General features: G+C 42.0%; 1 protein-coding gene and 1 long non-coding RNA gene across 9 annotated transcripts in view; one reads left to right on the top strand and one right to left on the bottom strand.

Annotated features, from left to right (window-relative positions):
* VPS8 (VPS8 subunit of CORVET complex) overlaps positions 1 to 23046 on the top strand; it is a 250706-nt gene that overhangs the window by 223938 nt on the left and 3722 nt on the right. For 4 of the 8 annotated variants that reach the window (XR_006718469.1, XM_045502712.1, XM_045502716.1 and 1 more), the window contains one exon: positions 11550 to 11630. The exons of 3 other annotated variants lie outside the window; for them this stretch is intronic. Coding sequence is in view for 3 of the 5 variants with exons in the window: in XM_045502712.1 (XP_045358668.1) it covers positions 11550 to 11630 (81 nt within the window). In the remaining 2 variants the exon portion in view is untranslated. Of the gene's footprint in view, positions 1 to 11549; positions 11631 to 18212; positions 18324 to 23046 lie in introns of all 8 variants that reach the window. One more of the 8 variants, XR_006718471.1, reaches the window with a different exon arrangement.
* Positions 4122 to 4415, bottom strand: LOC123611155. Its single transcript, XR_006718473.1, has 2 exons — positions 4336 to 4415; positions 4122 to 4269 (listed from the first exon to the last, which is right to left on the bottom strand). It is a non-coding gene; the product is annotated as an uncharacterized LOC123611155 (long non-coding RNA).

Raw genomic sequence — 23046 nt, 5'->3', positions numbered from 1 at the left:
CATACTGTCATGCTAGTAGGAGTTGATCTCTTTCCTCATCCATTTCTAACAAGCAGTGTCCTGCATCTGATTGAAAACCACCTCCTGGGCCACCTGGGTGGCTCAGTCAGTTAAGCATTAGACTCTTGATTGCGGCTCAGGTCATGATCATGCTGTTTATAAGAATGAGCCCCATGTCTGGCTCTGCCAGGATGGAGCCTGCTTGGGTTCTCTCTCTCCCTCTCTCTCTCTCTGCTCCTCCTCTGCTCCAAATAAACAAACAAACAAACTTGAAAAAAAAAAAAGAAGAAGAAGAAAGAAAAGAAAACCACGTCCTAAGGCAGGACGTTCCATCTTTGAAAGTTCTTCCTTATTCTGGGTGACACCTTGCTACCCTTTGATCCTGGCCCTGCCTCTAGAAGCCATCAAAAAGGTGTCTAAGTCCTTTTTTAGATAGCAACCATCCCAGTGCTTTATGTAATTGAAATCATGAATCCCCAGCCCCTAGTCTTCTCCTGTCAAGGCAGAACATTCATAGTTCTGTTCCTTACTCACCTCTACCCTGTCATACCTCATCTCCAGCCATCACCAAGGTGCTTCAGGAGGTCAATTTAGAGCAGAATGAGATCATCACTTTCTTCATTCTAGGCTCTATGAATGAAACCAGAAGCATATTAGCTTTTTTAGCAGCCATTATATTGATCGCAAACTCCTGAATCTGTTCACACATGGTACTGATCCCATCCTATGTAACTCCTGTTGGTTTGTAGAGCCAAGTGCAAGACTCTTATTGTTTCAGTTTATCCCTTTGGGGATCACGTGTTTTCATTCCGTGTCACTGATAAAATATTTGTATAAAACAAAGCCAAGGGTAGAGACCTAGATAGTATTATTTATTAGTCACCATGCTATGTTAATTAAGAGTTAATGGGTGTGATTTTTCTGCTTCTAATATGACACTCCATCATGAACAGTTGACAAGATTGTTTTCACTGAATGGAGTCAGATCATAAGAGTTTCTTTTCTCCCAATGGGATTGTGTTTGAGACTGTGTCAGGGCCAGTGGTGGTTCTTTACTCCATCTTTAGATGTACCCTCTCAGTGTACGGAAGTGAACTCCCTTATCAAAAGAAATGATGTCATCATGTCCACCATCTCCTTGGAATTTTGGACCCTACTGAAGTTAAGAGTATTGATTGAGTTACAAATGGGCCTTTCCCTTCCAACAGTGTTTCCAGATGAAGCTTTTAGGAATTTCCTACAATACATGGCAGGTGTCTTTTTTTCTCTTCAGTATATTTGACAGAGCAACTAACAGCCTATTATTTTGCATTAAAACAACTCAGTAGGCCATTCTTAATTGCACTGTGCTGAATGATCATCCATTTGTAAAGGTCATAGAATCCAGACAGCAGAGCTTTGCAGAGTTTGAGCTGCTTTAATGTATGTGTTGTTCTTGAGTGTCCGATAGACTGTTACCATAGAATAGCTTTCTGTCTGGACTGCTGTTCCGAATCAATGAATGTGCCATCCCTGAGAGCTTATACTCCTTTCATGTAATATCAGAACACGGGTTGAGTATGTTCAAGAAACAGTGAGAAATCATTGGTTATAGTAGAAGGAAAGGAAAAGATGCAGATGAAATGTAAGCTGGTCCTTACTACAGTCTGTTCTGTCAAAAGCCACAGCCCTGGGTCTTTTGTGTTTTGTTGTTTTCTGCACTTATTCTTGGGGCATTCTAGTTTCAATTACATTGGCTCTTCCCCTGTGCCATAAATAAGCCGTAGCTCCCTGTTTTGTAGTGAAATATCTACTAATGGTAGATATTATTTCAGATACAGCATATTTTTAAAAGGAGAGACTCCTCTCTATATGCTTAAGTCACATCACGTTTTCATTTATGGACTCAGTTTATATGGCACTAAATGGGACAGTCCATGTCTGTCTCTGGCAACTTCATAGCAATATAAAATAAAATCATACAGAAATGTCTTTGCATTCCTTGGAAGGAAGAAATTCTCCAGTTACAGTGCCCTCTGTCTGCATTCACTGAGCTCCCAGAGGCTTTCTATGCTTCCCAGTTACCTCCACAGTGTCTTCATCCCCAGTCAGTGTGTACCTCCACTGTTGCAAAAGTCTTCATCGACCCCACAGTCTCTGTCTTCTGGGGCTCCAGTTCATTCTCCACCTCTTCTAATGCCTGGAAAACTTCAGTGGTGCCCCATTGCTAACAAAGTTAAGTCTAAATTGGTTTAGATTGACAGTGTCAGCTTTTGATGCAACACCAGCCCACATATCTTAATCTTCTTTTCTTTCTTCTTTAATCAAAGGAAATTTCTCATGGTTTCCTAAACATAACCAATACCATGTCCATATATCTACTCTTCCTTGCCTTTTCATAATCTGGTATGTCCTTCCTTCTCTCCCCTCTTAGGTAATACTTTGTTTTTAGCCTCCAGTTCAAGTTCTGCTTCATTCATTCAAAAAATATGTATTGGGGGTGCCCAATCAGTTGAGCACCCGACTCTTCATTTCAGCTTAGGTCATGATCCCAGGGTTGTGGGATCGAGCCCTGTGTTGGGCTCTCTGCTGAGCATGGAGCCTGCTTAAGATTCTTTCTCTCTCCCCCTCTGCCCCTCTCCCCTGCTCCTGCTCATGCTCTCCCTCTCTCTCTAAAAAAGCAAAACAAAAAACCAAAAAATATGTATTGGGCACTTACTATGTAGCAAGCATGGGTCTAAGTGCCAGGGATCCTGTAAGAAACAAGACCAGTCTCTGCCTTCACAGAGCTCCCATTCTGGTGGCAGGGGGTAGATATTAAACAAATGAAGATACATGATATGATATGATATGATATGATATGATATGAAGATATGAAGGTATCTCAGATTTTGATAAGGCTATGGAAGAAAAGCATGATGAGGGAGATAAAAAGGATATTGCTGTTTTATACAGAGTGGTCATGGAATGTTGATAGGTCATATATTCTGTCTAAAAACTGTGAAGTTACAGTCGATGTGAACATGAGAGGAAAGAGCATTCCAAGCAGAAAGAACAGCAAATGCAGAGGTCTTGAAGCAGGAGAATTCCTGGTGTATCCCAGGAATAATGGGACCACTGTGCATGGGCACACAGCCTGGTGGGTGTGGTGGTGAACACTTTCGGAGGTTCTCTTCATCCTTGTTTTCTAGTTCACTGAGAGAATAGAAATCTGTGGAAATAATTGAGAATGTGGAGGGGGGTGAGAAATGTTGGAGGTTTGAAGAGAGAGGTCAAGATATGAACTAAGCACCTGGCATAGTGGTGGAGTGCGTAGACTAGGAAGTCTCAGGCCACTTGCATTTCAGAGTCATGAATTAAATGGCTTTGAACCGATCCCCTCCTACTCTGAATTCTTGCAGCAGTCATTGCCCGTTCTTCATTTGGCACTTGGCGTGCACTTCCTTCTATTACAGGTTTGGTGTCTGGACTAAGTTTCTAACTTGTGATTTGTTGTTTTTCGTAAATGTTATACCTCACCTGGGTCCTCTGCTGCTTTAAGGCAGCTTTCAATATGCACACAGCAGAAAAGGACAAAAATGAACAGTTGAAGGTGTCAAAAAAATAATGAAAATATATCTGAGTAGAATTCAGTAATAGCTTAACATATTTGGGGAGGAGGAATCTTGAATGAAACTTTGTGAAATCTCCAATACCTAAAACAGACATTTTATTGAAATTGGAAAATCTTCACAGCATTCCTGTAACATTACAGTGAAACCCACATTTGCATTGCCTCAGTTTTTGCCCCTCACATTCACCTTGATTCCCAGGGAAAATGTTTTATATGTACTCAGGATAGTGATTCCTTACAATTTACACTGTCGTGTCAGAAATATTTGGTAAGGACTACAGTGGTTGCCATGAAACTTACTGAGAAGAGCATGTGCAGAGGCCTGTATGCTGGGAGTAAATGTCTGGCACAGTTTACTCACAGGCCCCTAGGAGTCCTGGACAGGCACTACAGGACCCAAGAATCTCCTGAGCCAAAGTGCAAGTTCATCCCACAAAGGGATCTGTAAGGACTTTCCTCCTCGAGAAGTTTTTATTGATTGTTACTTGAAAAATGTCCATGATGATCACATTATATATTTTTTTCTTTCAGCTCATGTTAAAATGCTGTTCCACTGTCTCATGATTTGCATTGTTTCTAATAAGTCTTTGGCAGTAATTCTTACTGTTATCTTCTTTTGGTTGCAATGACACCTTCTTTTCCCATCTTTCAGGAGAATGAGAAGTTCTCCTTCCCTCCTAAGGTGGAGACTTAGGTCATTAATATTAAGCCTTTCTTGTTACCCAATATGAAATTCCCTTCACTGCTGGGAGTTTTAGCAACTGATAGCTATCAGCTCTTCCTTCTCTAGGAATTGTCCTCAGCTAAAGAGATCTACCTTGCCAACAATGACAGCCTCTCTGCCTGAGAGCAGCCAGCATCTGATGACTAGTCATTGAAGACTTAAAAAGGGCAGAACCCCCTTAATTAATTAATGCAGGATAGTTCTTCAAGGCCATCTTAGCTCCAGAGCTCTCCTTGGGATCACCTGAGGGCCTCTGTGGTAATCGCATCACAATAGAACTTCTCCTTATGCCTAGTTCTGCTTCCTTTACTTCTCCGTAGGTTTCCATTCCAAGTAAGTAAGAACTTACCCACCAGTAAGTTCTGGCACACAGATCTCCACTTCAGAGTCTTTTTTCCAGGGAAGCCAACCAATAACACCTTGTGTGTTTATAATGCATCTTTTTCCCCATCTTTTGTATCTTTTGTATTTTTTGCTTTATCTTTTGTTTTCATCAGTGGTATGACTAGGTGTGGTTTTGTGTTCTTTCTTGGTGTTCATTAAATATATTGGATCTGTATGTTTATGATTTTCATCAGATTTGGAAAACAGTTGACTGCTATTTCTTTGAATATATTTTCTGCCCCAAGATCTCTTTTTCTCAACCTGTAATTACATGTATGTTAGTGTAATGTTCCACAGGTCACTGACACTTTTTTCATTATTTTTACCTTATTTTTTGTCTGCTTAAATTGAATAGTTTCTGTTGTCTTCAAATTCACAGATCTTCTCTTCTGCATTATCAAATCTGCTGTCTAGGTCATCAGCTCAGTTTTTCATATTACATATTACACTTGTCCTTTCTACAATTTCCATTTTATTATTTTGTCTTCCTTCACTTATGGTTTAACTTACTTTTTTTTTCTAGCCTCCTAAGGTGGAGACTTAGGTCATTAATATTAAGCCTTTCTTATTACCCAATATGAAATTTTTAAGCTATAAATTTCTGTGTAAGCACTACTTTAGCTCCATCCAACAAATTTTGCTAATGTTGTATTTTCATTAGAACTCACCTTGAAGTATTTTCTAATTTACTTTGTGATTTATTTCTCTCACTTATTGGTTACTTAATTTCTAATATTTGAGGCGTCTTTGGATATCTTGTTAAGAATTTCTACTTTAATTCTGTTGCAGTCAGAGAGCATGCCCTTTATGATATAATTCTTTGGAAAGTCACTGAGACTTTTTTATGGGCAAGCATACATTCTACCTAACTGAACATTATTTATGCACTTGAAACAAACTGTAATATGCAGTTGTTGGGTATAATTCCTGTAAATGTTAAGTGAAGGCAGTTGTTAGTATTACTCAGATCTTCTGTATGCTTATTGATTTTTTTATCTAGTTATCTTATTAACTACTGACTGAGAATGTTAAAAATCTCCAACTATGACTTGATTTGTCTGTCTTTAGTTCTTCCTTACCTCTAGTAATACTCCTTGTATCAAAATCTATTCTCTGTACATAAGCCATTCAAGCTTTCATGTGATTCATGTTTTGATTATATATCTTTTTTCCATCCTTTAGCTGTTTATTTTTGTTTTTGTATTAAAGTGCATCTCTTGAAAACAGTATATAATTGGGTCTTGCTTTTTTTTTTTTTTTTTTGAGAGAGAGAGAAAGCAAGAGAGAGTATGAACAGAGGAGGGGCAGAGGGAGAGGAAAAGAGAGAGAATCTCAAGCAGGCTTCATGCCTAACGTGGAGCCCGATGCAGGGCTCAATCTCTGACATGACCTGAGCCAAAATCAAAAGTCAGACACTTAACCAACTGAGCCACCCAGGCACCCCTATAAAACAGATATTTTAAATTCCTTGTTTGCTAATTCAGTACCTCTGTCCTCTCTGAGTCTGTTTTTATCAATTGCTTTCCTGGTTATAAATCATGTTTTCCTACTACACGTATCTAGAAACTTTTGATTGTGTGGTTGGCATTGTGAATGCAGTGTTGTTGAGCATCTGGATTTTGTTGTCTTCCTTTAGAGACTTCTGAGTTGTGTTCAGGCAGGTCTAGAATACCCCTGCAACTTGATGGTCTCATTGGATACCAGAGTGTTTTTCAAGGTCCTTGCACTCTGCCTGGTTAGTATTCCCATATCTTCTAGGACTTTGCAACCTCTAGAATCTCCATTTAACTCATAGCTCTCTAGCACCTGTTCTCTGCAAGGCTTCTGGAGTCTTGCCCGTATATGTGCAGTTGAGTATCAGGCCATAAACTTCAGGGGACTCCTATATAGATTTTTAGCTGAGCTCAATTTCAACTCAGCTTCCTCCTCTTCAAATTTACCTAATTCCTATCCCCAAACTCCTATTTCCTCAGCTCAGCAAGACTTCCATGGTCTGCTTAGGTTCTCCCTCCCTGTGCCACAATCCAGAAAGTGTCTCCAGATAGAATTCCAGGGAAATCATGGGACTCACTTTGAATGTTTCTCTTCTGTCAAGGATTATAGTCCTTTTCCACCTTTTGTCCAAAGTTAGAAAACAACAGGTATATGTATTTTGGCTGGTTTTATATTATTATGGGAGAGCTAGGCTAGTTCAGTACCGTTACTTTATAATGGCAAGATTTGGAAATCTCTGCAGTTTGGGGGGAGATTTTTAAGGTACAGTAAACAATAATTTATTAATTTCACTCAGTTTCCATATTATCACTCCACTTCCTGCCCTTTTCCTCCCAACAACCAAGTTCTACAGAGAGAAATGGTCCAAAAGCTTTTCTCTCTTTTCACCAGTGAATTGACATCTAAACTAGGTAGAGTACAACCACAGTGCATCAGTGCTCTTTTTTTTTTTTTTTTTTTTTTTGATTTGTAATTACATTGTGAACTTTTATTGGGTTTTGCTAATTTCAGGGTTAAATGTGCTTTTCCATATGATTCTGTATTCCTCTTGTTAGGTAATCATTTTTTAGGTCTATCTAGTTAAGATGGGCAGGAATACTAGAACTGAAAATGTTCCAGCAATCATGGCTCTGATAGAAAATCCTTAAGGACCCTGCCCTCAGAAGAGCTCTTTGTCATAATTGCTATCCCACAGTGACATCCATCAAGATAATTGTTCAACTTTCTTCTTAAGTAGGCAACAGTCAGTTAGATAATCAAAGGGTAGCAGGCCTTAATTACATATATGAAGTGAATGATTTCCCTGTTTCTATTTTTTTTTAAAAAAAAGGTCAATGATAAGACAAAGGAGGATTTCTGATTAGCATTAGAAAAATGCCACTCCAAATGAAATATGACCTTTTGTAGCAATGTGGATGGAACTGGAGAGCGTTATGCTAAGTGAAATAAGTCATATAGAGAAAGCGTTTTCACTCTTATGTGGATCCTGAGAAACTTAACAGAAGACCATGGGGGAGGGGAAGAAAAAAAAAGAGAGGGAGGGAGGCAAACCATAAGAGACTCTTAAAAACTGAGAACAAACTGAGGGTTGATGGGGGGTGGGAGGGAGGGGAGAGTGGGTGATGGGCATTGAGGAGGGCACCTGTTGGGATGAGCACTGGGTGTTGTATGGAAACCAATTTGACAATAAATTTCATATTAAAAAAAAAAAAAGAAAAGAAAAATTCCACTCCACTAAGAATCTTTCTTTTAACTCTACTTACCATAAAAATAAATCTTACTAGACTTTTTTTATTTTTTAATTTTTTTTAATTTTTTATTTTTTATTTATCATTAAAAAAAGTTATCAATTTTTTTATTGCCACATACTGGAAACTAGGTAAATATCCAAATATAGGAGATCAAATAAATAAATCATGGCCCATATACACAATGAAGTACTATATACAACTGTTAAAAAAAAAAAAAAAAGGAAATAACATCTCTGTAACATAAAATTATTTTCAAGGTATATTGTTAAGTAAAAAAAAGCAAAACGCAAAAGAGTAGTATACTATGCTACCTTTTCTGTAAGAAAGAGGAAATAAAAATATGCATGTATATGCAAATTTTTTTTAAGAATAAACACAGGAAGGATAAACCAAAACCATTTGACAGACAATGAAACAGAAATCTTCTGCATTTCAGAAAGCTGGGGACTCAGCTTCTGAGAGATGTCTGAAAACTTGCCAATATTCAGATACTAAGCTCTCCAGACAAGAGAATCCTGACACCACCTTCAATATATTTGAAGCCAATGGTGAAATGAAATTAACTAAGCAACAATAAAGCCCTTACTGGACTTTTTTTAGATCTTCCTCTGCTGACAAAAAGGAAAGACCACAGTACACCATGAAGCAAGTTTGCACAGGACAGTTCTCTCAGGAAGGAAGGAGGTGGGGGTCCTAGCCCAGTTGTCAACCATTTTATTTCCCAGTATTGCCTTTTTTTTATTTCTGCTTATAATGCTGCATCACACCGGGGGCAACAACACCCAAGCAGTTCTTCTTTAATGTGTTTGGGAATTTGAGTTTCCCATGCCCGTGAGGCATTTAAACTAAGATGACCAAACTTTTGTAATAATTATAATAATCTCTGTCAAGATAATTGACAGATTTTAATGAATTTGACCCAGGAGTGATACTAGTTATTTAAAGTTTAAAACTACATTCTGCAGTTGTCTAAAACTTTCTAAAAGTCCATTTTTTTTAGGTATAATGAGATTTTCAGTTTTTGCCACGGCAGATTTCCCCAGGTTGTTGCCTTTTAAAGCACATTAGGCAAGGAGTAGGCAAGCATGAACAGGTAGAATGTTCAGGTATCGGAGACTTTAAACCCAAGTGGGGACAGTAATTTTTGTGAGGAAGCAAAAAGGATAGACAAGCCAAACAAAACTTATCACGTTCCTTTATTTAATGATGCAGCATGACATGGTGCTAGTGTTATGAATCATTCCACCAAGGATCCTGATGGGTATTTAGGTAAATGCACTCCCGGCACACCGAGCAGCTGAGATGGTCCATGGAAAGTCCATAACACCTCACACATACATAGCACCTTACATTTGTCACCAACATGTGTATAGTGGGTTATAGGTCATCAGGAGGTAATTTAACATGTGCCTTACAAGCTGTAATTTTTGACATGTCTGAACCTCAAGTTTCCTCACATGTAAATTAGAGACAGTAAGGTCTACCTCATTGGGCTAATGTATGCATTAAACATGAAAGCAGCTAGAGTAAGGCCAGAGACTAAAGAGATGACAGGAAATGTATTTTCTCCATTTCCCCCTCCCCACTTTGATCCCTACAAGAGCCTCATGAGGTAGGCTATGCAGATATTTTCTCTGTTTTATAAATGAGATATTCTAACATCAGGGATATCAACACAACTAGTTAGTGTCAGAGCCAAGTTCAGAATTTCTTCTGTAATTGCAGAAAAAGTTCATGAGCACCTAGTGTGTGTACAAAACTGCCTTCTCACTGTGTGTTGTGTGTGAGATCTGTCACTGAAGAATTTAGATTGTTTTTTTAAATTCCACTATAATTAACATACAGTGTTGTATTAGTTTCAAGTGAACAATTCTATACATAGCATTCAGCGTGATAAGTGTACTCTTAATCCCCTCACCTATTTCACCCCCCGCTCCCCAACCACTTCCCCTCTGGCAACCATCAGTTTGCTCTCTATAGTTAAGAGTCTGTTTTTTGGTTTGTCTCTCTTTTTCTTTGTCCATTTGTTTTGTTTCTTAAATTTCATATATGAGTGAAATCAGATGTTATTTGTCTTTCTCTGACTTACTTCACTTAGCACTGTACCCACTAGATCCATCAGTGTTGCAAATGGCAAGATTTCATTCTTTTTTTTATGGCTGGATATTATTCTGTTATATATACACACCATATCTTTATCCATTCATCTATCAGTGGGCACTTGGGTTGCTTCCATAATTTGGCTATTGTAAATAATACTGTGGTAAACATAGGGGTGCATATGTCTTTTTCGATTAGTGTTTTTATATTCTTTGGGTAAATACCCAGCAGTGGATCATATGGTAATTCTATTTTTAATATTTTGAGGAACCTCCATACTTTTTTCCACAGTGGCTGCACCAGTTTGCATTCCCACCAGCAGTGCTCAAGGGTTCCCTTTTCTTCACATCCTCACCAATATCTGTTTCATGAGTTGTTTACTTCAGCGATTCTGACAGGTGTGAGGTGATCTCTCATTGTGGTTTTGATTTGCATTTCCCTGATGAGGAGTGATGTTAAGCATCTTTTCATGTCTGTTGGCTCTCTGGATATCTTCTTTGGAAAAATATTTGTTCATGTCTTCTGTCCATTTTTTAATTATTTGGGGTTTTGTGTTGTATAAATTCTTTATGTATTTTGGATACTAACCCTTTATCAGATATGTCATTTGCAGAGTCTTCTCCCACTCTGTAAGTTGTGTTTTAGTTTTGTTGATTATTTCCTTTGCTGTGCAGAAGGAAATTATTTGATGTAGTCCCAATAGCTTTTTGTTTGTTTCCCTTCCCTGAGAAGACCTATCTAGAAAAACGTTGCTATGGTCAATGTCAGAGAAATTACTGTCTGTCCTTCCTTCTAGGAATTTTATGGTTTCAGGCTCACATTTAGGTCTTTCATCCATTTTGATTTTGTTGTCATGTATGGTGTAAGAAAGTGGTCCAGTTTCTTTCTTTTGCATGTTGCTGTCCAGTTTTGTAAACACAATTTCTTGAAGAGAGTGTATTTTTCCCACTGCATATTCCTGCCTCCTTTGTCAGAGATTAACGGACCATATAATCATGGGTTTATTTCTTGGCTCTCTATTCTGTTTTACTGATCCCTGTATCTGTTTTTGTGCCAATACCATATTGTTTTGATTACTACAGCTTTGTAGATATACTACAAAAAATCTGGGATTGTGATGGCTCCAGTTTTGTTCTCCTTTTTAAAGATTGCTCTGGGGGTGGGGGATCTTTTCTGGTTCCATACAAATTTTAGGATTGTTTGTTCTAAAAACTTAGCTTAGTTCTTAATATTGTCAGCTTTCACTGGTCTTCTGCAGCTTACTTCTCCAAAATGTACTTTTAAGCGTGAGGCTAATCATTGTAGCTCATTTCATCAGCTGCTCTCCCTCCTGGTTCTTTTATTAAGATTTCGTAGGCCCAGTTTCCTTAACTAGAAAGCAGAATCATGAAAAATCCCAGAAAGAGGTCAGGGGCCATCAGTGTTTTAAGAGCATGGCATAGGCATATTGATCCCCAGTCGGTCCTACTCTGCTCCTGACATCACCTTTTGTGTCCCTTGAAAGGGACTGTCCCACCTCTTCCAGACTGATGCCAAAAGCAAGGCAAATGAAAGAAACTTCTGGAATTGGACTGCCCAAATTCAGGTGTGAGTTCCACCACCAACCACAGTGACCTCAGGCACAGCGCTGCACCCCAGGACCTTACTTGCTTTACCTGTAAAATAAGGATAAAGTACTGGCCTCATAGGGTTTTTGTGGTGATTAAGTGAGATAATACATGCACAGTATTTGGAACAGTGGCAGACAGTAGTGATTGCTCCATAACTTAGCTGCTGTAGTAGTGGTTATTGTTACTCCTTTCATATCCTAGCTGACTTAATCCAGCATTTTTTCATACTGCTGAGAAGTCACTATGTTGTTTCTTTTTTTTATTGTTTTATTATTATTATTATTTTTATTGTAGAGATCCAGCATACCAGCAGGAGAGGGGCAGAGGGTGTGAGAGCGAGAATCCTAAGCAGCCTCCATGCTCAGCACAGAGCCTAAAACAGGGCTTAATCCATGACCTTGGGATTGTGACTTGAGCCAAAATCAAGAGTTGGGTACTCAACCAAATGAGCCACCCAGGCGCCCCTGTGTTGTTTCTCTTTAATTGTAGTATTAAAGGTTTTGGGTTTTTATGGGTATTTTCTAGTCAGATATTCATAATTTCCGTCTCCCACCTGACGCACTCTTTGCCCGAGAGCTGCTCATTCTAGAGCAAGCTATGGTTACTACTCTAAGTGAAATCTCCTTAAGAGAGATTCTGCCAGGTGTTTCCCTCCTCTCTTCATTCAGCTCAGCAACACATGTGCTTATTTTATTATTTCGTTACCTAGTTCATTATTAATTGTGACCTATTGAGAGTGTTGTGACCTTAGGAAATAAAGATGAGTGAGAGGTGAGGGTTCTGTCTGGAGCAAACTGTGCTGGGGATGGGAATTTTAAGGGTGTTTCCTTTCCTGTTTGCAGGGAGAAAGGAAATGTGGCTTCACTCATACGTATCTCTGAGGCCAGGGTTTCATTGCAGGCAAAATATTAAAGACCTCTAGTTTGAAACAGCTTAGGTTGTAGCAAAAGTCTGACTGAAGCCTGTAACAGATAGAAAGATTTAAAAGCGAGGCCGATAGCAGGCAGGGAGGGGGAGAAGTGAGAAAATACGATTCTCATTCCACTCGTCCTACTCCACCTCCAGCTCCACCCCTACCAGCACGTTACAAAAATGCCAGAAGTTTCCTGGAATGCAGAAAAGACAAATAATTTGTTCCAGAATCATATCCAGCATCCCACATCTCTGGTAAACTAGGTTTGGCCTGATTGTGTGCTAGTGTGGGAAGATGCTTAGGAGAAGAAATGTTGGGGTTTTGATTTCATGACCTTAATTATTGTAGAGATTCTGTGACTGCCCTGGCTTCATGTGTGATTTGAAAGCCTTTGTATCCAGGATGCCTAGTATTATGTTATCCCCATTCCTAGGAATCCAGCCTTCAGGGCGACAGTGGATCATGGCGGCTTTTCTATAGTGAAGCTTGATGCTCTAGTTAAGTCTGTGGATTCCTGAAAGTCTTAGGTTGTTTTCCTTCCTTCCAGCTGAGGTAATTAACAGCTCTCATTTCTACCCCATGTGAGTCATTGAGCCTCTGACATGTGCTGGCACACTATCTTAGCCCAGTGTCCTTCTGCCCAGGGCTTTCCTCCATCATCGGGACCTCATTTTCCACCAGATGTACTTTAACACTGAGTGTTACAAGGTCATTTCCAGGGCTGTCGCCGTTTATCCCTCTCATGTTTAGCTGCAGTTTAATTTTCAGCTTTTGTCACTATATTACATGGGAAGAAAGAAATGTGCTCTGGCAGATAGCATCAAATGTGTTTTTCCTTCTCTTCCAATTGGAAAATCACTCATAATCAGTCCTCTGCTGGGGGGTTAGATGGTCTGGGAACACTGGGAAGGGTGCTTTGTGTTTATAGATTTGCCATACTGGGATCAAATTCAAATCTGCTTGCTCCCACTTTGATTTTGTGCATGACAGTGATTTGGCAAATCACATTCTCTGTACAGCATCTTAGACTAAATCTGTCATTCCTCTTCAAGACTATCTTGGGTCTTTGTGACACTGTCTCTAATGCCTGTAGTTGGTTGCCCTAGTTTGCATATAATTGTGCAGTAAAAGCCACGAGTAATTTCAAGAAGAATGTGTATTCTTCTGCTTTAGAATGAAATACTCTAAATGTATCTGTTAAGTCCATCTGGTCCAGTGTGTCATTCAAAGCCTAGATTCCTTGTTGGTTTTCTGCTTAGATGATCTGTCCATTGCTATAAGTGGGGTATTAAAGTCTCCTGTTATCGTATTATTATCAGTAAGTTTCTTTATGTTTGTTACTAATTGATTTATATATTTGGGTGCTCCTAAGTTGGCATAGATATTTACAATTGTTAGATCTTCTTGATGGATAGACCCCTTAATTATGATGTAACGCCCTTCTTCATCTCTTGTTACAGTCTTTATTTTCAAATCTAGTTGTCTGATATGAGTATAGTTACTCCGGCTCTCTTTTGCTGTCCCTTGGCATGATAGATGGCTCTCCATCCCTTCACTTTGAATCTGCAGGTGTTTTTAGGTCTAAAATGAGTCTCTTGTCGGCAGCATCTAGATGGATCTTGGGGTTTTTGTTTTTGTTTTATTCTGATACCCTATGTCTTTTGATTGAAGCATTTAGTCCATTTCCATGATTGAAAGATATGAATTTAGTGCCATTGTGTTGGAGTTGGTGTTTCTGGTGATGTCCTCTGGTCCTTTGTAGTCTTTGCTGCTTTGGTCTTCTTTTTTTTTTTTTTTTTTTTTCCCTCCACTCAGAGTCCCCCTTGAAATTACTTGCAGGTCTGGTTTAGTTGTCACGAACTCCTTTTATTTTGTCTGGGAAACTCTTTATCTCTCCTGTTCCGAACGACAGCCTTGCTGGATAAGAATTCTTGGCTGCATATTTTTCCCATTCAGCACATTGAATATTTCCTGCCACTCTTCCTGGCCTGACAAGTTTCAGTGGACAGGTGTGCTGCTGACCTTACGTGTCTACCCGTGTAGGTTCAGGACCTTCTGTCCCTGGCTGCTTTCAGAATTCTCTCCTTATCTTTGTGTTTTGCTATGATATGTCATGGTGCTGACCTGTTTTTGTTGATTTTGAGGGGGGTCTCTGTGCCCAGTTTCCTTCTCCAGATTAGGGAGGTTCTCAGCTATGATTTGTTCAAATAAAACTTCTGCCCCTTTTACTTGCTCTTCTTCAGGACTCCTTTGATAACAGACACTGTTTCATTTCATGGAATCACTTAGTTGCTCTAAGTCTCTCCTCGTGCTCTAGTTATTTCTCTTCGCTCTTTTTTTCAGCTTTATTATTTTCCATAATTTTATCTTCTGTTTCACCTATTCTCTCCTCTGCTTCCTCCTCATTCTCACTGTATCCAGTTTATTTTGCATCTCAGTTATAGCATTTTTTGTTTCATCCTGACTAGTTCTTAGGCCTTTCGTCTCCGCAGCAAGGGTCTCTCTGGTGTCTTTTATGCTGTTTTCAAACCTAGCCACTTGTCTCACGACTGTTGTTCTAAATCCTTGTTCAGATATATTGCTTACATCTGTTTTGAGTGCATCCCTGGCTGTGATTTCTTCTTGACCTTTCTTTTGGGGGGAAATTCCTCCGTCTTGTCATTTTGACTAAGTTTCTATCTTGTGTGTGTTTTAAAAGCTTGCATGTTTCCTGCACCTGAGCGTACTGCTGTATCAAAAAGGGGTCGTACACTATCCGGGGCCTGCCTGGAACTTCAGGAAGTGTTTCTGGTGTACGCTGTGTGCACTCTGCTGTTGGGTTTTGGCTGCCCTTTGCCACTGCTCAGTCCTCTGCAGACCTCCTCCTTGCTTGCCATGAGGAGTGTTTGGACCTTTTCCTAAGTGTGCTTTGATTTGTTAAAATAATCCTGGAAAAAAGCAGGGGAGCCAGATCCCAAAAAAGGAGAAAAGGGAAGAGAACAAAAACAAAAACAAAACAGAATCAAAAACCATAAGGCTGATTCCAAAGACAAAGACAAGAAAAAAAAAAAAAAAAAAGAAAGAAAAAGGAAAAAAAGCCTGATCCAAAAAAAAAAAAGAAAGAAAAGGAATTGAAAAAAACAAACAAGAAACTCTGAGCTTGATTCCAAAAGAAAAGAAGAAGGAAGAACAAAAGAAAAAAGAACTGTCAGTGTCGTTTTGAGGCACGATTTTCAGTGCACTTAGGGCATAGGGAATGCTGCCCATGCTGGTTTTTGGAGGAGAGGTCCCCTGCGCTGGCTCAGAGTCCTTCTTGCCCCAGTAAATGAACAGTTGTCAGGCATGGGTTGGGGGGAGGGTGTTTGGTGTAAGTAGGTCCCACCTTCACTGGGGCCACTGTGTTGTTCTCTGAGGTCCCACCATGTTGGTATTGGGGGAAAATGGCACCACCGCAGTCTCTCATCCTGGACCGACCAAGGATCTCAACCCCTGCTGTCAGGCCCCCTCACAGAGTAGCAACGGCACTTAGCTTGCCCTGTGCCACAGATCTCCTGTGGTTTTTCTTTGACGTGTGGCTGGGATTCAAAACCCAGCCTTAAAGGAGCCGGCACCACATGGATCCTCCCCCATCCTCCAGAGTAGAGGCTCTCCACCCTACTGATGAAAGGCCTTTGGCTGGCACCTACAGGGTCTTTTATCCTAGGGGAGGCAAAAAACCCTCTTCCAAAAGTACTCTAGGAAGGGGAATGTTCTTTCCCAGTGTGCCCCAGAGATCTCTACACCACCCTATGCTATGCTGTCTAGGCCAGCTCCCTCCTGCCCAGGAGCACATGCCAAGGCTCCATTCTGGAAAAAAGTCACGCACTTCCAAAACCTTGGATTTTGAGCTCCAAACGCTGTTTGCAAAAAAGATCCGGGACACCCAGTACTTCTCGCTGCCCAGTCTGTGGTCTACAGAGGTTTTCCTCTTGTGTGAATCCAATGCTGCACTTTCTCAACCCTTTTCTTTTTTCTTTCCCTTTTGTCTCTCCACGGAAGAGTTCCCTCCACTCTGCGGCAATGCTGTTTTTTCTCCCCCATTCGTATCCACACACCGTGCACCTGCCACCTGTCTCCCTCCAACCGTAGAGATCCTTCTGCCACTCTGCAGATCAGTTTCCTGGGTGTTCAAGTGGTCTGACCTCAAAACAGCTCTGTTTGAAGGACAAGGAAAGCCCAGGGTCCCTGTGTTTCTCCACCATCTTAACTCCTCCTTTGCCATGAGTAATTTCAGTAAATGTTACTTACTTACTTACTTACTTACTTACTTACTTACTTACTTGAAACCTTTGTGCCCTAAATGCTTATTATCTCATGGTAATCTCTCCCTGGTGGTAGAGAATGGCCCCTGGTGACCTTGCCTCTTGATCAGAATATAGACCCGGGGGAGTGCCATGACCTGCCCAAGTTATGTAAGGGGCTGTGACAGAATTAGAGCTCAGGGCTCCTGAGTCCCAGCCCATTGTTCTTTCCCCCAGGCTCTTCTCCTGGGAGTATAGATGACACAGTTGCAGTAATCACTGCCGTTTATTGAACATCAAATAGGCACCAGGCCCACATGTTACCTCCGGTCCTCACAACAGTTCTGCAATGTAGAGTTTACAGATAATGACAGAGACTGAGAAAAGCTAAATAAGTTGGCCAGAGGCCCTCGGCTAGTTGTTGCAGAATCCTGATGGAGCCCAGGTTTGCCAGAGTCTGTGCCTGTGTTCCTGCTGCACCACAGAGGGCTTGAGAAAGCTCCTGTGAGCATGTGACCAAGAGAAATGCTTGCTTGCCCTTCCCGTCCCTTCCTGCATCTCACCCGCAGGCAATTATTTCACACGTGCCAAATCCAGTGCGGGTGCCAGTAAGCAGGAGAAGACAGAGGCCCCGTCCTTGGGGAGCTCTCCTTTTTGTAAAGCTTTCCCCCCACTCCCTCTCTTTGACACCCCTTCCTTTGCCACCTTTGCCACTTTGGACTGCACTGCGCTCTATGTCTGGTTTCTTTCCCTTTCATTGGCCACATTAGGAGGAGGTGTGCACGACCAGAGTCCCGTGTTAGACTGACTCTGGGTGTGGTGGTGCATACAGGGCCCTTGTGTGCCTCGTCCAGTAAATAACCCCAAATGAGAACTTACAGCTCCCTGGGCATTTCCCAAGTGCTGTATGCATCACTTCCCAATCCCAGCCACCTTCTGTGGCACAGCTATTAGCTTATCCCACATTACAAAAGAAAAATGAAAAAACCAACCAGCTCAGAACAGGTAACTTGCCTACGTGTGGTCTGGTGACTGGCGATGTCAGGTTTGGGCTTAGGCAGATGGCTTCAGTGTGTAGGCTCTTAACCACCAACCACACATGGGGAGCAGGCCCGGTCTCCCCCCCGCCCCCCCCCCCCACAGGCCACAGTCACACCAAGTGGAAGGTCTGCCCTTGGAAGTACTAAGGCAACAACAGAAAGACGCTTTTAACTACAAGTCCCCACTTGCTTGGTAAATTTTCCTACCTCTTAAAAGGGTTGATACCTATATTTTTGATACTTTAAAAATAATCCTTGCTCCAAAAGCGAATTAGATAAAATGAAATTGATGTCTTCTCTGAGATATAGGGCAGATATGCCAGAAATCACAAAAAATCTTTACAGGTCCCGAGTTCCTGAAACAGGAAGACAAGGGCCAGTGATTTCACACTGGACCAGGAGAGCCAAGCGACTGTGGGTTCAGACACCTAAAATGACAGTTCCAAATAGACCAGGGTATGTGGTTGTTCAGCAGCGGTTTCTTTTTTTTTTTTTTTTTTTTCAACGTTTATTTATTTTTGGGACAGAGAGAGACACAGCATGAAAGGGGGAGGGGCAGAGAGAGAGGGAGACACAGAATCGGAAACAGGCTCCAGGCTCTGAGCCATCAGCCCAGAGCCTGACGCGGGGCTTGAACTCACGGACCGCGAGATCGTGACCTGGCTGAAGTCGGACGCTTAACCGACTGCGCCACCCAGGCGCCCCTCAGCAGCGGTTTCTTGAGCGTTTGCTGGATATGGAGCATGGGGGACAGAAGAGTGACCAAGACACCGCGCTGGTGTTCAGGTAGCTCACGGTCTAACAGAATCACACCACCGTGAATGTGACACAGCGGTTCTGCAGGGTTCATGTGGAAGCTGATCGGTCGACACGACTGGGGCGCACGGAGGGGGCGTTCCGGAGAGCGTGCCGACCTGACACTTGCATGTCTCATGTGCAAGGGTGTAATCTGGGCCCAAAAATGTTGCAATAGCAGGGACGTCCTGTTGGTTTATGTAGACGATGTGAGAGCATGTTGCAAACGAGGCCTGCCCTGGCGAATAAGCAGAGCTTGAGAGGCTGCTGGGGCACAATAACAACCATATTTTATCAGCACTGGAGAAGGTGAAATCTTTTTGTGGGGTTTTCATGCCCCACAGATGCTGGGACGTTAGGCTCTTCTTGTTCATCTTTGTGCCTCAGGCCTGATAACAGCAGGGATTCCAGAGATACTTGTTAAACCGTAGAAATGGGTCTTCCGCTCACGAGGCCTGGAGGTGATAGGGCAGGAGCCTGCATAGGCAGGGCACAAACCAGATAAACGGGTCTTCAGCGCACAAGCTGCCATCCCAGAGGCCCTGTCCCTCCTCTCATCGTCTCCCCATCCCACTCTTCAAGCCTGCACCAGGAAAAAGAGTACAGAAATGCTTGCCTCAGTGATTGACTAGTCATTTCCTGAATGCTTCCTTTAATGCTTCCTTTTTAAAAATACTGTCTTACTCTAGGAAGGCCTTTAATACAGGTGAACGTCTACTAGGTCCCGGGCACGTCTACAACCAGCTCTCCCATTTTGCCTCAAATGACTTGCCTTCACTTTATCGCAGTGACAGCGTTATGGCCCAGGCAAGAACAGAACGTCTCCAACCTGCAGTGACTTTGCTTCCAGGGGGTTCCGGGGAAGCCCCAGCAGTCACTCCTTAGTTCAGTCTCTGGTTGTCCAGGATGATGGCTTGCATTGTAAGATAGGACCTGTAATCCTTAGTTATTTCACACCCGTGGAACAACTGCATTTTTCAGTTTCTGAAAGATGCCACTGTTGGAAACTCCTTCTTTTGGTATTTCCAAGGAGTTTAAGGGCCTCGAGGAGGAGTAAGACCCTGACAAGCCACCACAGCACACTGATCTGGGCATGTCATATTGTTGGAAATTCTGAGTCTGTGTATGTGTGTGTTTATGTGTTCTAGCAAAGGAGAACTAGAGTTTTGTTTTTGTTTTTGTTTTCAAAATCATGGTTATTTTATTGAAGTGTTTCACCATTTGGAGTTCTAAGGCTAAAATAGGACTGGGGTACCTGGGTGGCTGAGTCAGTTAAGCATGTGGACTCTTGGTTTCAGCTCAGGTGACCCTCTGCATTGAGCTAACCTACCAGAGCAGTGCCCGCTCGGGATTCTCTACCCCTTCCCTCCCCCCCCAACCCCCCATTCTCAAAAGAACCTGAACTAGGACTTAATGTAGAATAAAGGAGGTTAAGGCATTCACAGATGTCAGAGGGAAAACCGGTCCTTGGTTTCCCAAGATTTCCCATGGACAAAAGGCTGCGCAAACACTCCATGACAACAGAGAAATGGCTGTGGGGGGAGCCAGTGTGCAGGAGGGATAGCAGGGCTGGAGGCCCCAGCTCAGGTCCACAACAGCAGGCTGGGAAGAAGTCAGTACATTCACCAAAAAGCACTTGCTTTCCAGGCTCTAGGATGCTGAGGATTTCCTCAGACAAGGGGAGAACTAGGGTTAATAAGGTAAAGGCCCTGTTTATGGACCCTTAATTGGTTCTGAAATTTTTATTCATATTAGGCAAGTCTCCTAGCCTTCTCTTCCTCAGTTTACACAGTCGTGAGCACTTATTTAGTAAAATAGGTGTAGGGCTTGCAGTTCCATAAGATTCAAGATAAAGCATGTGGCAGGAACATCCTTATTAAATAATTTTCTTATTATATCCAAGCGTTGGTAAGGTGCATGTGAACCTAGTAAGTGTTGAAAACCAACATCCCTAGTCTGAGTGCATTAGAAAAAAAGAAATGCTAATTGAGTGGTTGATTTGGTACAGTTGAATCAATGGGGGGCAAAATACTCGTAACCCGAGAGACTCCTGTTACCACAGGACTCAGGACGGGACGTCTCTGGCTGCCCTCAACTGTTCTTGCAGTACAGATTAGCACCTGGGCCCGGAAGTGCAGACTGACACTAGCTAGACTAGGTAGCAGTCTCAGCACTCCGGGGGGGGGGGGGGGGGATATGCTAGAAACCCAGAATCGCAGGCCCCACCCCAAACCTGCTAACCAGACCTCTCAGTGATTATTATGCACCTTAAAATCTGAGAGGTACTGGCTCATAAAACATGATCTGGACCATCATTTTTGACTTTTGCACTTTCTGCCTCGGTGAGCAAACTCCCAGAGGCTGGAGCCATTTATTCTGTGCCTGGAATAGACTCTTCTGCCACATAGTATTTCCTGGGGGGGCAGCGGGGGTGGTGAAAGCATGATTCTGTTTTTAGCAGTGGCATTTTCTACTTATGACTTGACCCGGCCTTCACTTTCCGGCCTCAATGAGTTGGTTCCAAAATACATCCATAAATGAAGTAAATAAATGAGGAAATTAGATTTAAAAAAAAAAAAACTATATGATTGAAGAATAATATAAAACTGGGTTGTAATTGCATACATAAATGTGTGCCACCAAGTCCTCAGCAGTTGCTAGTCTATGCAGCTGACTCTTTAGCCCTGCGTTCCCTAGTGATAAAAGCAGAAAAGAAAATACAATTATTAGCAAGTCTGGGTCCAGTACAGCTCTTCTCAGTGCAGAGTCTGATGGGACTTTTTTCAGTGGATCGCTGTAAGTGACCTGTACCATCCACACTTTTGTAGCAAGTACAATAGTACATTTCATGAGATTTTTTTCTTACAATATCCCTTCAAGGCAAAGGACTGTTTTATAAAAATACTTCTATAAGGGGAGACCTTTTCTGGCTCTTGCTGCTTGATCATATGCAAACTTGACATTTAAATCTTCTTTTTAATTAACTTGCCTTGCCCCTCACCATCACCCCCACCTCCCAACACCCTCCTCAGTCTACTGCTGACTTGTTTCTGAGTGGGCCTTCCTAGTTAAACCTTATTACAGAGTAACCAGGGAATAAGCACAGGTGAAATGGGGGTGGCTGGTCCCTTGTCATATGGACTGTGGCAGTGGCAAGCCCACAGCTGAGGTTTTGAATGGCTAATAAAAGGCATGTATCACCCTTGTCCTTAACCCACCCTGCTCCCCAGTTTATGCCAGTAATACTAAAGGGATTCAGGAAACCAGGTGGCAAAACCATGTTTTTCGTTGTTAAGTGTCTCAAAGATAATTATATTTTTTTCTTGTTTTGCTTTGTTGGAGCTACGTGTATAGTCTTTCTTAGACTTACAGATCGTCTTTAGCTTGGATCTCCCCTGCGTATTTTACCTAGTGTTTGTCAGAAGTGTAACACTCCACACACTTTATCTCCAAAAATACGATATTTTTCCTACAAGAGCATCCGACTATTGATATCGACTCAGGTCATAATCTGACTGTCATGAGATTGAGCCTGTGCCAGGCTCTGCGCTCAGTGCTAAGCCTGCCTGGGATTGTTTCTCTCCCTCTCTCTCTACCTCTCCCCCACTTGAAGGTACGCTTTCTCTCTCTCCTTTTTTTTTCTGTTTGTTTATTTTTGAGAGAGAGAAAGAGTACAAGCAGGCAAAGCACAGAGAGAGATGGAGACACTGAACCTGAAGCAGGCTCCAGGCTCTGTCAGCACAGAGCCCTATGTGGGGGCTCGAACCCACAAACCATGAGATCATGACCTGAACCAAAGTCGGCTGCTTAACCAACTGAGCCACCCAGGCACCCCTTTAAAAATAAAAAAAAAAGTGTCAAGGCAAGTTTAAACATTCTCATTAGAGAATGATCTCTCCATGTGTCTGGCAGACTCAGAGACATGGAACAGAATGAAAAACAGAGCCTCCATGGGTCCACTGTTCTCTTTCGGGCAGTTTTGGATCATACTGCCCCTCCCAGGATTTCCACTGAGCCACCTTGTCCTCAGCCATCCCCACACCACTGACAGCATCACAAGAACTAAGTGTTACTTTGGGGCCACAACTGTGGGATTCCAGAAGCGCATGAGGTGTGAGCCTCCTCACTGACAGCTGCTCTCTGGACTGAAAACGAGATGCTTTTCACCCAGATAGGGGCTGAAGCGGTAACATAGTTCCACACTAGGCCAGCATGAGTGATTTCAAGGGTACTCTTGCTTCCATTCTCTCTGAGCTCTTCGTGCGTTTCCCCCCCCCCCCAAAGATAGTAAAAATATTGAGGAGGAAAAGATGCGCCCAATTCTAATCAATGTTCAGTAAAATCTGTTTGGTGGTAGCATGGGTTTCCTCTGAAAAGCACAAAG

This window comes from Leopardus geoffroyi, chromosome C2, assembly GCF_018350155.1.
Source record: "Leopardus geoffroyi isolate Oge1 chromosome C2, O.geoffroyi_Oge1_pat1.0, whole genome shotgun sequence".
Lineage (NCBI taxonomy): Eukaryota > Metazoa > Chordata > Mammalia > Carnivora > Felidae > Leopardus > Leopardus geoffroyi.
The sequence above is the reverse complement of the archived record's forward strand: the minus strand, read 5'-3'. Positions and strand labels throughout refer to the sequence as shown.